The sequence below is a fragment of the Pituophis catenifer genome, unplaced genomic scaffold (genome assembly GCF_029215685.1).
Source record: "Pituophis catenifer annectens isolate HBS135680 unplaced genomic scaffold, rPitCat1.0.hap2 SCAF_1, whole genome shotgun sequence".
Classification (NCBI taxonomy): domain Eukaryota; kingdom Metazoa; phylum Chordata; class Lepidosauria; order Squamata; family Colubridae; genus Pituophis; species Pituophis catenifer.
The window spans coordinates 66,784,986-66,798,344 of record NW_027256881.1 but is presented as its reverse complement, the minus strand read 5'-3'; the positions used below and the strand labels follow the sequence as shown (position 1 = coordinate 66,798,344).

General features: G+C 35.8%; 1 protein-coding gene across 2 annotated transcripts in view; it reads right to left on the bottom strand.

Annotated features, from left to right (window-relative positions):
- Positions 1–4,390: 4,390 nt before the first annotated feature.
- The window catches only part of PLD5 (phospholipase D family member 5), a 76,777-nt gene continuing 67,808 nt past the window's right edge, over positions 4,391–13,359 (bottom strand). For both annotated transcript variants that reach the window (XM_070950602.1, XM_070950611.1), the window contains 5 exons: positions 10,686–10,883; positions 8,223–8,362; positions 6,493–6,658; positions 4,986–5,100; positions 4,391–4,623 (listed from right to left, as the gene is read on the bottom strand). In XM_070950602.1, coding sequence (XP_070806703.1) covers positions 4,391–4,623; positions 4,986–5,100; positions 6,493–6,658; positions 8,223–8,362; positions 10,686–10,883 — 852 coding nt within the window. The remainder of the gene's footprint in view (positions 4,624–4,985; positions 5,101–6,492; positions 6,659–8,222; positions 8,363–10,685; positions 10,884–13,359) is intronic.

Sequence of the window (13,359 nt, the reverse complement as noted above, 5' to 3'; positions counted from 1 at the left end):
TGGTTTGATCAAATCGGTACCTAACTACTGGTTCAACTGAACTGGTAGCTTTTTTAAAATACCGGTTCACCTGAACCGGTGGTTTTTATCACTACCAGTTCGCACAAACCGGTAGCATTTCACTTCTGGTTGGCTAGCTTTTGGAGTATTGGCTGTGGTGTATGTGTCACTGTATATCCATCCATGTACCCTCTGCATCATGAATTCTTTTGTACATAAGTATGCATTCATCCTCTTGTGCACTGTGGACTGCACAGAAGTGTTTAAACAGAGCCATCTGGTGGGAATCTGAGGCTTCTGGAAGGTGCTAGACTAGGTGACTTCCAACAATATATTTCTGTGATGCAGCTAGTGGTGCATTCTGCTGCAAAGCTTTTGAAGTTGGTTTGATGTTTGTGGCAGATTTTCTGTAGCACTTCAAATGTCAAAATTGCTGAGCAATCTGAATTTAGCATGGATGGCAGCCAGCAAGGAGACACTATTTCTCTGAACTGTTATGTCTAGCTTTCCACAATCCGTGTTTGTTTGTTTGTTTGTTTGTTTGTTTGTTTGTTTGTTTGTAGGAGTAGGAAGTGGATGCCACCGGGCAACAAAATAAATTTTCTTTTTTGGGGTACATATTTAAAGAACCTGACTCTTCAGACCAATGATAAGTTAATGGCAACAAAAAGTTAAGAGTTTTTCTGAATCTATTTATAATTATCTAGCTGCCCCCCTTGACTTTTGCACTCTGCAAATATCACATGCTATGTCCATATAATCCAAAACTGCTTTGGATTCCAGATTTATGGAAAAAATTGTGATACCAGATATGTAAAAAATAAATAGATCAGGCATCAATGACAAAACTTGCAAATCACAATGCTCTTGTAAATTATTATGTTCTGTGCAGGAAACAAAGCACATTTTGTGCATGAACACCTCTATTGTTTCAATAAACATTAAAAATGATGACTGAATTATATATTATTAAGGGTTTTTCTATAGGTAAATTGCAGACTGAGGAGTCCTTGGTCTCTCTCAGCTTCATTTTTTTCTTGCAGACAATTCATTACTCAAACTAGGGAACATCATCAGTGCACTGACAATGTTTCCTAGTTTGGGTAATGAAATGTCTGCAAGAAAAAGCCAACCTCAGAGAGCACCAAGGCCCCCCTCATTTCAACCCTGAGCTACAAATATTCTAGTTCTATCAGAAATCATAAACTGCTAGAAGGAGCTCAGCATCATTAGAACATAAAATTTCTAGACTAAAATAATGGATGTGATGGACAAAAGGAGGAGAATATGCAGGGGTGAGCTTCAACAATTTTAGCAAGGGGTTCTCTACCCAGTTGCTGGGTGGGCGTGGCCATGGTGGGTGTGGCCATGTCAGCCTTCTGCACCACAGCAGGGGGGGCATTTTTACCCTCCCCGGGCTCCAGAGGCTTTTTTCAAGCCTCCGGGAGGGTGAAAACGGCCTCCCCAGGCACCAGGGACACTCTGGAGGCCAGAAATGGGCTGTTTCTGGCCTTCTCGAACTTCCGGTAGGCCCATTTTTCACTTCCCCAAGCCTCCGCACGCACCCTGCACTTACTTGCATTCAAAATGGGCTGCGTGGAGACTCCTGAGATGGGTGGGGCAGGGTGGGAGTGGCCAGCCAGGAGTGGGATTTGGGGCTTCTCCAAACTGCCCAGAATCTTAGGCAGAGGTTCTCCCAAACCCCTGTGGACCTCCAACAGCCCACCCCTGAGAATATGTCTGCAATAAGTAACTTTAGGAAATCAGTTTAAAAGAAAGCTTTACAGTGCAATTCTATCTATATTCACCCTGCTGAAGTCAGTTTACTTCTGACTGATATGAAGAGACTGTATGAATAGTCTTAAAGTTTTTGGTGTTCCGTTCATCTTCTTCCAGCATCATTGCAACCCTTACCATATATTGTATCAGCTAGCTCTGAAAGTTGGTGCTTTCACTTTCCACTTCAAACAAATTATTGTATTTTTCGGTAAAAAAATTCACCTAAAAGTGGGTGAAAATTTAGGTGCATCTTATATACCGAAAGTAGCCCCGGCCAAACACTAGGCCCCACCCTTTGGCCTCTGCCTCCCAGCAAGCAGCAAGAAGAAACAGCCCATTGCAGCTTCAGCACAGCCTAATTAGCACAAATTGATTGTCCGTTGGATTGGCCTCCCGACTCCCAGCTGTTTTTCATGGGCCTCTGTTGCTTGCTGCAAGGAGGTAAATTGCTGGGAGCAGATTTTTTTTTTCTTGTGCTAATCAAGCTATGCTGAAAACAAAAATGAAAGTAAAGCAGGCTATTTGTTGCAACAAAATTGCTGGGAGGCAGAGGCAGATTTCTTTTTCTTGTTTTCCTCATCAAAAAAGGTAGGTGCGTCTTCTGGTCTGGAGCGTCTTATACTCTGAAAAATATGGTAAACTTTCCTGCTCAGCCAGAAGAAAGTACTTGAATTTATCAATGCTGAATACCCTGCCTTCAATATTAAGCAAGCTGAAATTTGGAAGCTCATATCTATAGTGAAAGAATGTGAATGGGACTGATGAGTTTTTAATAAATGGCTACTCATAACAATTTATAGAATTTCCCAGAACGTGATATGGAAATACAACTTCTGAGCAACCTTTCCAACCTATCACAACAGACTGGCTGTTATAATTACCACAAATTAAAAATATAATTGTATACATGCAAACAGTGCTCTAGAACTATAGTATAAGGTTTCCCTATTTTTCCTGGATTTTCACTTTGTAGGGGAAACTGATGGATTAATTTTAGTTTAGTACGAATTTATTTTAAAAATACTTTAAATACTAATGATAGGCTTGCTAATAGAGAGTTGAGTAGTTTGAATGCGAAATAATACATTTGCCTACAAAAAAATTATCTTGTCATATTAATTACTCTGCTTCTCTTTCTCAAAATCTAAAAATTTAAAATTAAATCCACTTTATAATCAGAAATTCTATAGATTATGTTGTAAGCTTTAGAAATCTATAAGGATTTGTTATTATTAAAAAGAGGTACCCAAATGACATTATTATAGTTGGAGCTTAAAAAAAACCCATCAGTAAACAAAATCATTTAGATGTTAGAAAAGTTAGTCTAAGAATATTTATCTGGAAAATGTTAAAGTGGGAACATTATTTCTCCATGAACAGTAAAGATAAACATCTTAAATAACAGAAGAACTCACCATATTTTTTTTAAATAAAGCCATTTTCTGTTAACATGATATTCGACTATCAATTACCGCCAAAGTCATTTTAACTTTTGACTTCATTTTAAGATCTCTCAGTATCTTATCAGAAGCTTGAGTAAACCTCATATCACAATTCATTTGCATTACAATTGCTGACATCAAGAGGGTTTCCACGGGGACTCTCGTAAGAATGATACTGAGATCAGGATTACATGGGATTGCTTAATGGATTACATGGGAGATGAGGAGGGAGGCATGCATGAATTGAATGCTCATCTTCCCTTGTGGGCTGCCTGGGAAGGAAAGAATGGGTGAATTGCCTCTGAGCCCCTACTGAAGTGGTTGGGGAATTCTTCAAGTTGCCAAGGTTGAGAAACACCATCCTAGAGGATTGTTCCCCATTTCTTCACAACATAAATGTAAGCTTTAGCCCTGCAGAAACGATTTTACACAGAGACAAGTATTTTGCTTCAGTATGGCAGGTAAAGTTACATGCCACCTACTGTTGCGTCATATTTTAAAAAATAAAAATGTATTTTGTAGAGATTAAAGCATACATTTTTTTAAAAAAATCAGACAATCGAAATAAATTGGTACATGACTGGGAGAAGGTAATGGTTATGGTTGATTAGAACTATTCCCTTTACAATTTTGTTTTAGAGGTTCAAGTAATAATAGGTCATTTAAATATAAATGGATTGGACATAGTATTATAAATTCAGGTAGACAATCAGTATCTTAAACTGGGCATATACTATTTATACAATACAGGCTTTGTGTGTACTTAAATTATGGGATTGAGGGAAATCTGCACTTACTATAAACTGTTCTAAGAATTTTTTTCCATAATCAAACTTGCTTTGTATATACATTTTACTATATAGCAGAGAGAGGTAGAAATAACCTTTAAACTGAAGAATCCAGCATGCTTTTAAATATGAATGAGATATGTCCAAACCAACAGCAAAGCTGAAAAGACATTCATTGTCAGCAGTAACAAATCTAACATTTGTAAATAATACAGTATACAGAATATAGTTTAAAGAACATTTTATGTAAGTGTGCTTTTTTACTATAAATTGTTTTTTAATTTTTAAAAAAGTCTATTGTCCATAAATAAGAAAGTGGGAGTCAGCATGAGTCCTACTCTATTACTCCCTTGGCTGTGATACTGAACAGTACAAGGGGCGTCAGTTCATATTGCTTATGGCAGATTTATTGGCTGCTGCTTTGCTGTGTTTGTAGATTAGACAGTTTGAAATCTTTGCTGTTGAACTTTTAGCATAATGTGAATACCAGTCCCTTTCAAACACAGCTTTAAGTTGCTTAATTATGCTGGTTTTGTTCCCTGTGTCTGCATGGTTGATGACAAGACCAGCTCCAGCATTCTGATTAAAATAGGTCCCAACCCAGTCAAAATTGCCTATAAGGTAAATGAAAGGACAATCAAAGTTATGCAATGATTGGAAAACATTCCTCAAGAACAATTCTTTTTCTTAATTAAACTTCAGGCTGAACACTTTTGACTTTTTATATTTAATATAGAGGCAGACTGAATTTACCTTCTCCATGAGAATCTCAGCTTCATACGTAAACAGATTATGTCACATGCTAATTTTTTCAAATCTAATGTTTACTAATAAAACAAGATTTTATATAAATTATCATATCAATTAGGTTTTCATTCTTCAAATGCTTTATACTTAATCTGTTATTCTCGATTCAAAGCTACAAACAGTATACAAATAATCCGTCTGGAACTAGCTCATTCAATTCTTTACTTACCAATATAAGCAGCTCTTTCAGTCACCACATATTTATTGCGATTTAGCTTGAGAAGAGAAGAGTTTTTTGGCTCCTTAATAAAACATGCACTTTCTGATTCAAGATCAAAGAATTTCTGAATTAAATGAAAAAAAAACTCACTTAGAGATAGCTAATCTCCACTTTGCTGAAGGAACTTGAAATTTAAACATGCTGACCTATCAGATTTGGAAAAGGGAAAATAAAATCTATAAAAACATTATGAAATAACCTAAATATAAAGAGGAGTTATGATTGCATTTTGCAAAATTTCCACATTAACAGACAAGTTGATTTTCACAAGCTTGATACTTTATTGCTAGTTGTGATTATGTAAACAGTAAGTACAGGTAGTCCTTGAGTTATGACAACAATTGAGCCCAAAATTTCTGTTGCTAAGTGAAACATTTGTTAAGTGAGTTTTGCCCCATTTTACCACCTTTCTTGCCACAGTTGTGGCAAGTGAATCATTCAAGCTGTTTAGTTAGTAACATGGTTGTTAAGTGAATCTGGCTTCCCCATTGACTTTCCTTGTCAGAAGGTCACAAAAGGGGATGACATGACCCCAGGACACTGCAACTGTCATAAATATGAGTAGGTTGCCAAGCGTCTGAATTTTGAACACATGATCATGGGGATGCTGCAATGTTTGTAAGTGTGGAAAAACAGTCATAAATTACTTTTTTTCAGTGCCATTGTAACTTTGAATGATCACTAAATGAACTGTTGTAAATCGAGGACTATCTGTAATTCATAAAGGCAATAAGTAGCATGTCCTCAAACTGATACCCTAATTCCCCACTATTACTTTGGTACAGCCCAAAGTAAGAGACCAAAAGATTTTCAGCTACAATTCATTGATATTATTAGCTTTATTTATTTTTTCCTGGATTAGAGAAATAAGCAATTTCCTAAACCACAAATAGTTTTCCTAAATCACATTGAAAACCTAACTCAGTTTGTCTGAGACTGGACATAACTATAGTTTTAAAAGAATCAAATCCTTCCTCTTTAAAATGCAAGAGAAAGCTGTGCTGCACTCATGGGCGGGGGGCAGTTACAATAGTTCTTTTTAGGACTTTGCTATAGGGCAAGAGGAATTATATTACTGAACAATACATCTGAACAATTCTTTAGATTTTAGGTAAAGAGGAAACAATATTCTGAGATGACTTCACTCATATTATGAAGAAAATTATGAAAGATTCATAGAATCAAAGAATCAACATATACCACAATCGCAACCATGCTTAATTGGCAAGAGGGGAACCAAACACAATCTAAGCAGAGAATGGGCAGTGAGAATAATACGGAAACTTGAAATAATGACCCTCACTTTCCATTATTAGTAAGAGGAAAAAAAGACCCTGTTTTATTTTACTGTGGATTTACATTGGAATTCATATGATTGAGATTCAACATGATTGCTAAAGAAATGTACTAGAATATTGTTTTAGCTATATAAACAAACAATACGAGGAATACTTACAACTTTTAAACTACAGTTAGAAACATCAGTGCAAATTGCTTTAAGAGATGAAATGAAGTTAAAAGTGAGGGGATTTGTTTCTTTGGATAAACTTATAAGGAGTCGCACTTTAATATTGCGTAGAATCAGTGCTTCTCTGATCTTTCCATCCAAAAAAGGCCAATACCTATAAAAAAAGGAGCCTATGTTATTCAGGTTTTTTTTTTTAATGAAAAGCCAGGATTTGTGATATAAAAACAAAAATAAAACCCTAACCAAGCAATTCTGAAGTACCATGACTCTCAAACAATCTCTCACATTGAAAAAGGTAGAACTTATCAATGTCTTGAGAAACAAAAATGTATAGTAGCATTTGTCAAGGTCAAACTGTATGGCTAGAAAATTAAGTGGAAGTCCAAGAATGGATAAAAGTAGAGCTAGGAATGTGATAATGATCCTGGTTGTCTTAGTTAAAATAGAAGTGTTATAGGAGAGCTTTCTGTAATATGATAGGGTATTTTTATCTTTTTTTCAGTCACAATTTAAAATAGTATTAGCCAAGAGGTCAAGCCCAACGGCAATGTTATCAAATTTATTAGGACTTTTAGAATTGGGGGTAGTAGTGAGGTTTCTTTTCTTTTTCTTGCATAGAAAAAATATAGAATTTCTCATGGTTATACTGCAGTGGTGGGTTTCAAATTTTTTTACTACTGGTTCTGTGGGCATGGCTTGGTGGGCATGGCATGGCTTGGTGGGCGTGGTTTGGTGGGTGTGGCAGGGAAAGGTTACTGCAAAATCCCTATTTCCTCCTGATCAGCTGGGACTTGGGAGGCAGAGAATAGATGAGGGTGGGGCCAGTCAGAATTTTTATTACCAGTTCTCCGAACTACTCAAACTTTCCGCTACCGGTTCTCCAGAACTGGTCAGAACCTGCTGAAACCCACCTCTGTTATACTGACTCAGGGATACGAGGGCTGGTTAGATCGCTTTTTCCTTAGGATTTCCTGTGCACATAAGAAATCAGTGATTCTGCTAGATATCACTTCTAATTGACAGGTCCCATTAGGAAATCAAGTTATATATTTTCCCATTGAAAACATAATGTGTGGTAACAAGTCTGAATAAATGATATATTAAAAATAAACATTAAGTTGGAAAATTAGGAAATAAATTACATTTTTGATAGTACATGATCAGTTGCTTATCAACATAATGAAACATGCTAGCTATAGAACTGCAAAGAAAGATTTTTTTTTTTTTGCAGGATTTGTGACTGAATCTCAGACGTGCTCAGCAAAATCTACAAAATCTTTAAACCTTTGCAGGCTTGCTACTTTTCAGTTTAGTTGGGACTTACATCTTCTATAGTTTCCAGCCAACAAGTATCATAGGAATTCTGGAAACAGAAGTCCAAGTACTATTAGAATAAATTAATTATTTGTTTGTTAGATTTATATCTTGTATTTCTTCCGGGAATTCCAGGTAATACGTAAGGAGATGTTCTTTCATTCCATTCTTACACCAAACCTGTGAAGTACTAGGTAACTGGCTTAAAGTTATCCTGTGAATTTGAATGCTTGAGGATAGGTTTCTCCTAGATCTTAGTCCTAACATTTTAATCACTCTACAACATAAGCTCCTGAATGTGCTAAACTGGGAAAGAGAGTTCTTACCAAATGCTTTTCTCAGAAAATATAATGTATTTATATTAATATAACAATACATAATGAAGATTTCTGGTGTCTACTCACCTTGTCTTATTTATTATATTAACAATAGGCAGATAGTCCATAACAGCTATATATATAAACTGTTCAGCATTATCTACCACATTATAGATTGCATCAGTATCCAAAGTCCTGTCTTTAGGGCATAGGAGCTTTGGAGAATTCTGTGGAGAGAAGATTAAAAATATATTAACAGAAATATAAAAGATCTCATTTCAGGTTTTTTTGTGTGTAAAATTATAAAATCATTGTACTCACACCTGTAACAAGATGGCCTGTATAAGTTTTAATATTTTAGTAGTGTTTATCATGATGTCTTATCAATCGATATATTTTATGTTACTTATATGCAGTGGTGGAATTCAATTTTCTTTACTACCAGTTCTGTGGGCATGGCTTGGTGGGCGTGGCAGGGGAAGGATACTGCAAAATCTCCATTCCCACCCCACTCCTGGGGGGAAGGATATTGCAAAATCTTCATTCCCACCCCACTCTGGGGTCAGCCAGAGGTGGTATTTACTGGTTCTCCGAACTACTCAAAATTTCCGCTACCTGTTCTCCAGAACCTGTTAGAACCTGCTGTATTTCACCCCTGCTTATATGCTACCATGAAAGTATTTCTGTTCTGAAAAGCAGGATATAATTGTTATCTCTGATTTCTCTAATAAGGGTGTTGGTTGAATTCATAATTATTCTGCATTAAATAAATAATGCAGGTTATTTAAATCATGTAGTTGCAAAATCCATCATTATCTGTAATGGAGTCTTGAATATAATTAAAAATATATGTTTGCAACTACAAAATTCATAATTTTCTCTGGATAAATTGGGGATATTCCAGAGTAAATGCTGGAGGGGCAGGAATGAAAAAACTGAAGATAATTCCATTTGCATGACCAGAAGGGTTCTTGTGTTACTGAATTCATTTCTAATTCAAATCAAAAGATTCTAGGGAGTTCACATTAGAGTAAAATAAAAATAAATAAAAACAGTTAAAAAAATAAAAAGACTTCAGCAATATCATTAGCCAAAAATATTTAATAGTATGGTATAAGGCAAAAATATAATTTTCTATTAATTATGCTTTAGATTTATTATGTTGCAGCTCCTGTCTTCTGGAACATTCTCCCCAGAGATTCACCTGGCTCCCACCTGTATGACATTTAGGAAATTACTAAAAATTCATTGTTCTTCCAGGTCTTGAAATAGGACAATAGGGAGCACCATAATTATACATATGAGTTTTCACACAGAGAAATACTTTAAAATCCATATTTCCCTTTTAAAGAAGGGAAGAAGTTTCAAATGAGCAATGACCTTAGGTGTCATTTTATGGCTTTTGTCCTTGAGCAATGTCTGTAACTGAACAAGTATTAAAAAGGAGTAGAAATATTACATATTGATGTTCATCAAGGCAGCTTTCAGACGCTCAATACATTCCCTGATAGTGTCTGACCTGAGTTTCAAACTTGGAGGGATTCACCTGTGCCTTGGTTAAGCTGAAATAGAATCTTTCCTTTCAACTGCAGGCTATCTTCAACAAATTTATGGGAATTTTCTAATAATTCCCCTTGTTATTGAGATAACGGAATCATATAATAATATCCAGCATTTTCCCTTATGATCACCTGCAGGGCCAATTTTAGGATTACAAGATAAAATACTATAGAGAAAATTACACTTTAGGCTGCAGCCAAGAAAGACTGTTTTGCAAAAAAATGGGTTTAGCAGTTGTTTCTATTTTGGCTAAAATACAATTGATTAGTGACGTGAGTAGCCTGATCAATATAATAGTACCTTGGCTTCTAAATCTTATAATTTAAGTATCTATTAAGAAAAGAAATATGTTAAGGCTATAACTAAGGTAAGAAATATTTTAAAGGCAAAGAAAGAGGAAAGAGAAAGGGAAAGATGTAGTATTCAGTTATAATTACAAATAAAATTATCAGTAACAGAGCTGTGTTTGATCTGGTTAAAGTATTTTCTCCTAGAACAAAGGTACTATTTTCTGTCTCCTTTCATAGGCCCAAAAGATTTCATAGGAGAGCTGCTGTATTACCACCAAGACAGTTCCTAACATTGCTTTACTAATAAGCATATATTAGATATATCTGCACCTCCTTAGAATCACATCTTCTCCTTTAAGTTCATTTTTATTCCTTATTGCTGCCAGAATTTTTCTGGGTAAAAGGAAATCATTGAATAGTAGATTCCGAGGACATCCCATATCATGTAGCAACAAACTTCCTTCTCATACATAAAGATGCAAGTCTTCACTACAGGAATATGTTGCTTCCCACTAACATAATTTACATGCTAATGGCATCTATGAGGGCAATGTGTGGTTAAGAAGTTTGGTGTATAAATAAATAAATTTATAGCACTATTGGTTTTGCAAATATTGAGTATGTTAGGGATATAATTTTAGGGGGGAGTAACTCAGGTTAGCAGCTAAAATTATCTAAAAACAAGAACAAAAATACTCACTGAGACAAAGATTTCTGACTTGGTTTCATTCAATTTAAGAAGCAGTTTATTTTTAGTGCCATACACTGCATACAGTCTTTTAGACCAAGTGGGGGGAACTTTGCTCTTGGATTTCAAGGAACTGTACAAGGCAAATATCCTTTGTAAATCTAAAACCAGGCAACTGCAGTTGTATACGATGATGCCAAGCTCCTTCATCTGTGAAATCAAAGTATGTATTACAAGGCACATTGTCTATTATAAGACAGGTTGATGTGATTATTAGATGTTCTTTTGCTGCAAAGACTATTACTTATGTTGAAATATATACACATATGTTGAGCACCTCAGTCTAAACTGGAATCCTGTTGTTTTGTCTTCCTTTGCATTTATTTGTTGGTGCTGGAAATAATCAGTAATAAATAGCAAAAAGAATAAGACAGGTTTTCATATTATAACAAATAGCTTGTAAGCAGATAGTAAATTCCATCCTGAAAAGGACAGAGCTTCAGCACATGCCTATTTTATATTTTAATTTAAATTATTTTATAATAGAAATTGACACAGTGAATATACAATATAAGTTTTAAATGATTGCACAACAATTCCAATTCCTGGAAAACTATTCTCTTATAAATTTCTCCTTGGTTCACATTTGCAGGTCAACATAGTACACTATGTTTCTAGCATCACCTTCATTCGTTCTGTATTAAACATGATGCTCTGCACATACTGTATCTTCCACTAACTCTTATAAATCTCAAATAGCATGTCAAATCTGCAAGAAAGGCTGCTCTAGTGCCAAAGAAAAAGCAATGCATAATAAGGAACAGACAGTCCTAAAACTTAGATTCTGATCCCTCCAGGTGGGACAAGATGATTGGGAAATATGAGTACAGCACATCATCTCAGGGGTGCTTTGAGGCTGTAAAGTTAGAAATTACGCACTCCTGAAGAAATTATTTTCTTTCAATATTAAACATATATGCAAAAATGACCATTCTTCTTCTTTGACAATCTTATCCCTTCAGAAGCTGAATATATTCATTAGGCTAATTTTAATTCAGATATGGAATCATTCATATGGAACCATATGAGCCACAGTGGCACAGTGGTTAGAGTGCAGTACTGCAGGCTATTTTTGCTGCCAGCTGCCTGCAATTTGGCAGTTCAAATCTCACCAGGCTCAAGGTTGACTCAGCCTTCCATCCTTTCCGAGGTGGGTAAAATGAGGACCCAAAATTGTTGGGGGCAATATGCTGACTCTGTAAACCGCTTAGAGAGGGCTGTAAAGTTCTGTAAAGCGGTATATAAGTCTAAGCACTATTGCTATTGCTATTTCTTATAGCTATTATTTTTTACAACTATGAAAAAAGTAGTTAAGTTTCATAACATTTGAAAGCACTTGTCACATCTTATGCAGGCTCTTTATATACATGAGTTTATCCCTGTTTTGAAACAACAGCACTAATCTGTTCTTTTAGAATCAAAATTATTTTTACTGGTCACCTAGAGCAGGGCTTGGAAATTAAGGCTGCCAATGCTGACACCCCACCCCTGCTATGCCAAGACCCTGCCAATGTTGCCAACACTCCATCCATCCAATGCCGATAACGCCCTGCCCTCCACCACCAATGCCTGCCACTGCAGGCTGGACTGGGACAGCCTGCAGAGAGATGTGGCCTGCGGGCCATAAAATGTCTGACTTACAGGAAACAATGTGAATTGCCCTTTGTTTCTTTTGGTAACAGGGCTACAAAAACAAATGGGTAGCAAACAATGCAAACAAACATTTTTTTAAAACAGTCTTGCTAAAGACTGAAGCCAGAAGCCAGCAACAAAATCAAGACTCAATAATGCCCATAAAAATACATTGGATTAAACATGCATAGGGTTCCCTTTTTTACATTTTTAAAAGCCCAAACTCACTTTTGCATTTAACTATTTATACATTCAGAAACAAAACCATGGCTAAACACAACTGAAGTAGCTATCAGGATATCAGAGTTTAATTAGTGATTTCCTGACTAGTTTAGTAGTTAATCTGAATGGCAGATCAAGATTATAGAGAATATAAACAGGCATTTGTTATTAGTAAACTAGAGATTTTGAGGCAAGATCAAATCCAAGTCTCCTCTTCTGAAAGCTCAAAATCTGATCTAATTTGATCTATTTGTAAACTAAATTTACAATTTGTTCAATGTCTGGGAACCATCTGTTGTAGCCTCATTCCCTGAGATAAGTTAAGATACAATCGCTAACCATGTTTGTCTTTGTCTCTGTGGCAGCCTGACAGATGTAGTGATTTCATCTGAAGGTAATTTGATCAAATAACTCCATCACAGCAGATATGTGAAACTGCACGGCATGATGAGACATATTTATATATCCATCTAGAAAGGCCATACATTTTGTTCACTCGTCTGGTCCTTCAGTCAGTGTTGTTTTGCATTGCAACCATTTGGATTACCATCACCTTAATAGTTAGAACTTGTTGCGTCTGATGCTTTACTGGAGGCAAGGAATAGATCATCTTGCTTTTCACAGAGATGTGCTGAATAGAAGCTTGCACAAGCTTAATACATTCCCTATGTCATCTAGATGATGTGGGAAAACATGATACTTTTGCCTGACGACTTGTGATGCAAAAAAGAAAAGCAATAGTGGAATAAGATCAGGATTCTGTTGCACTCAG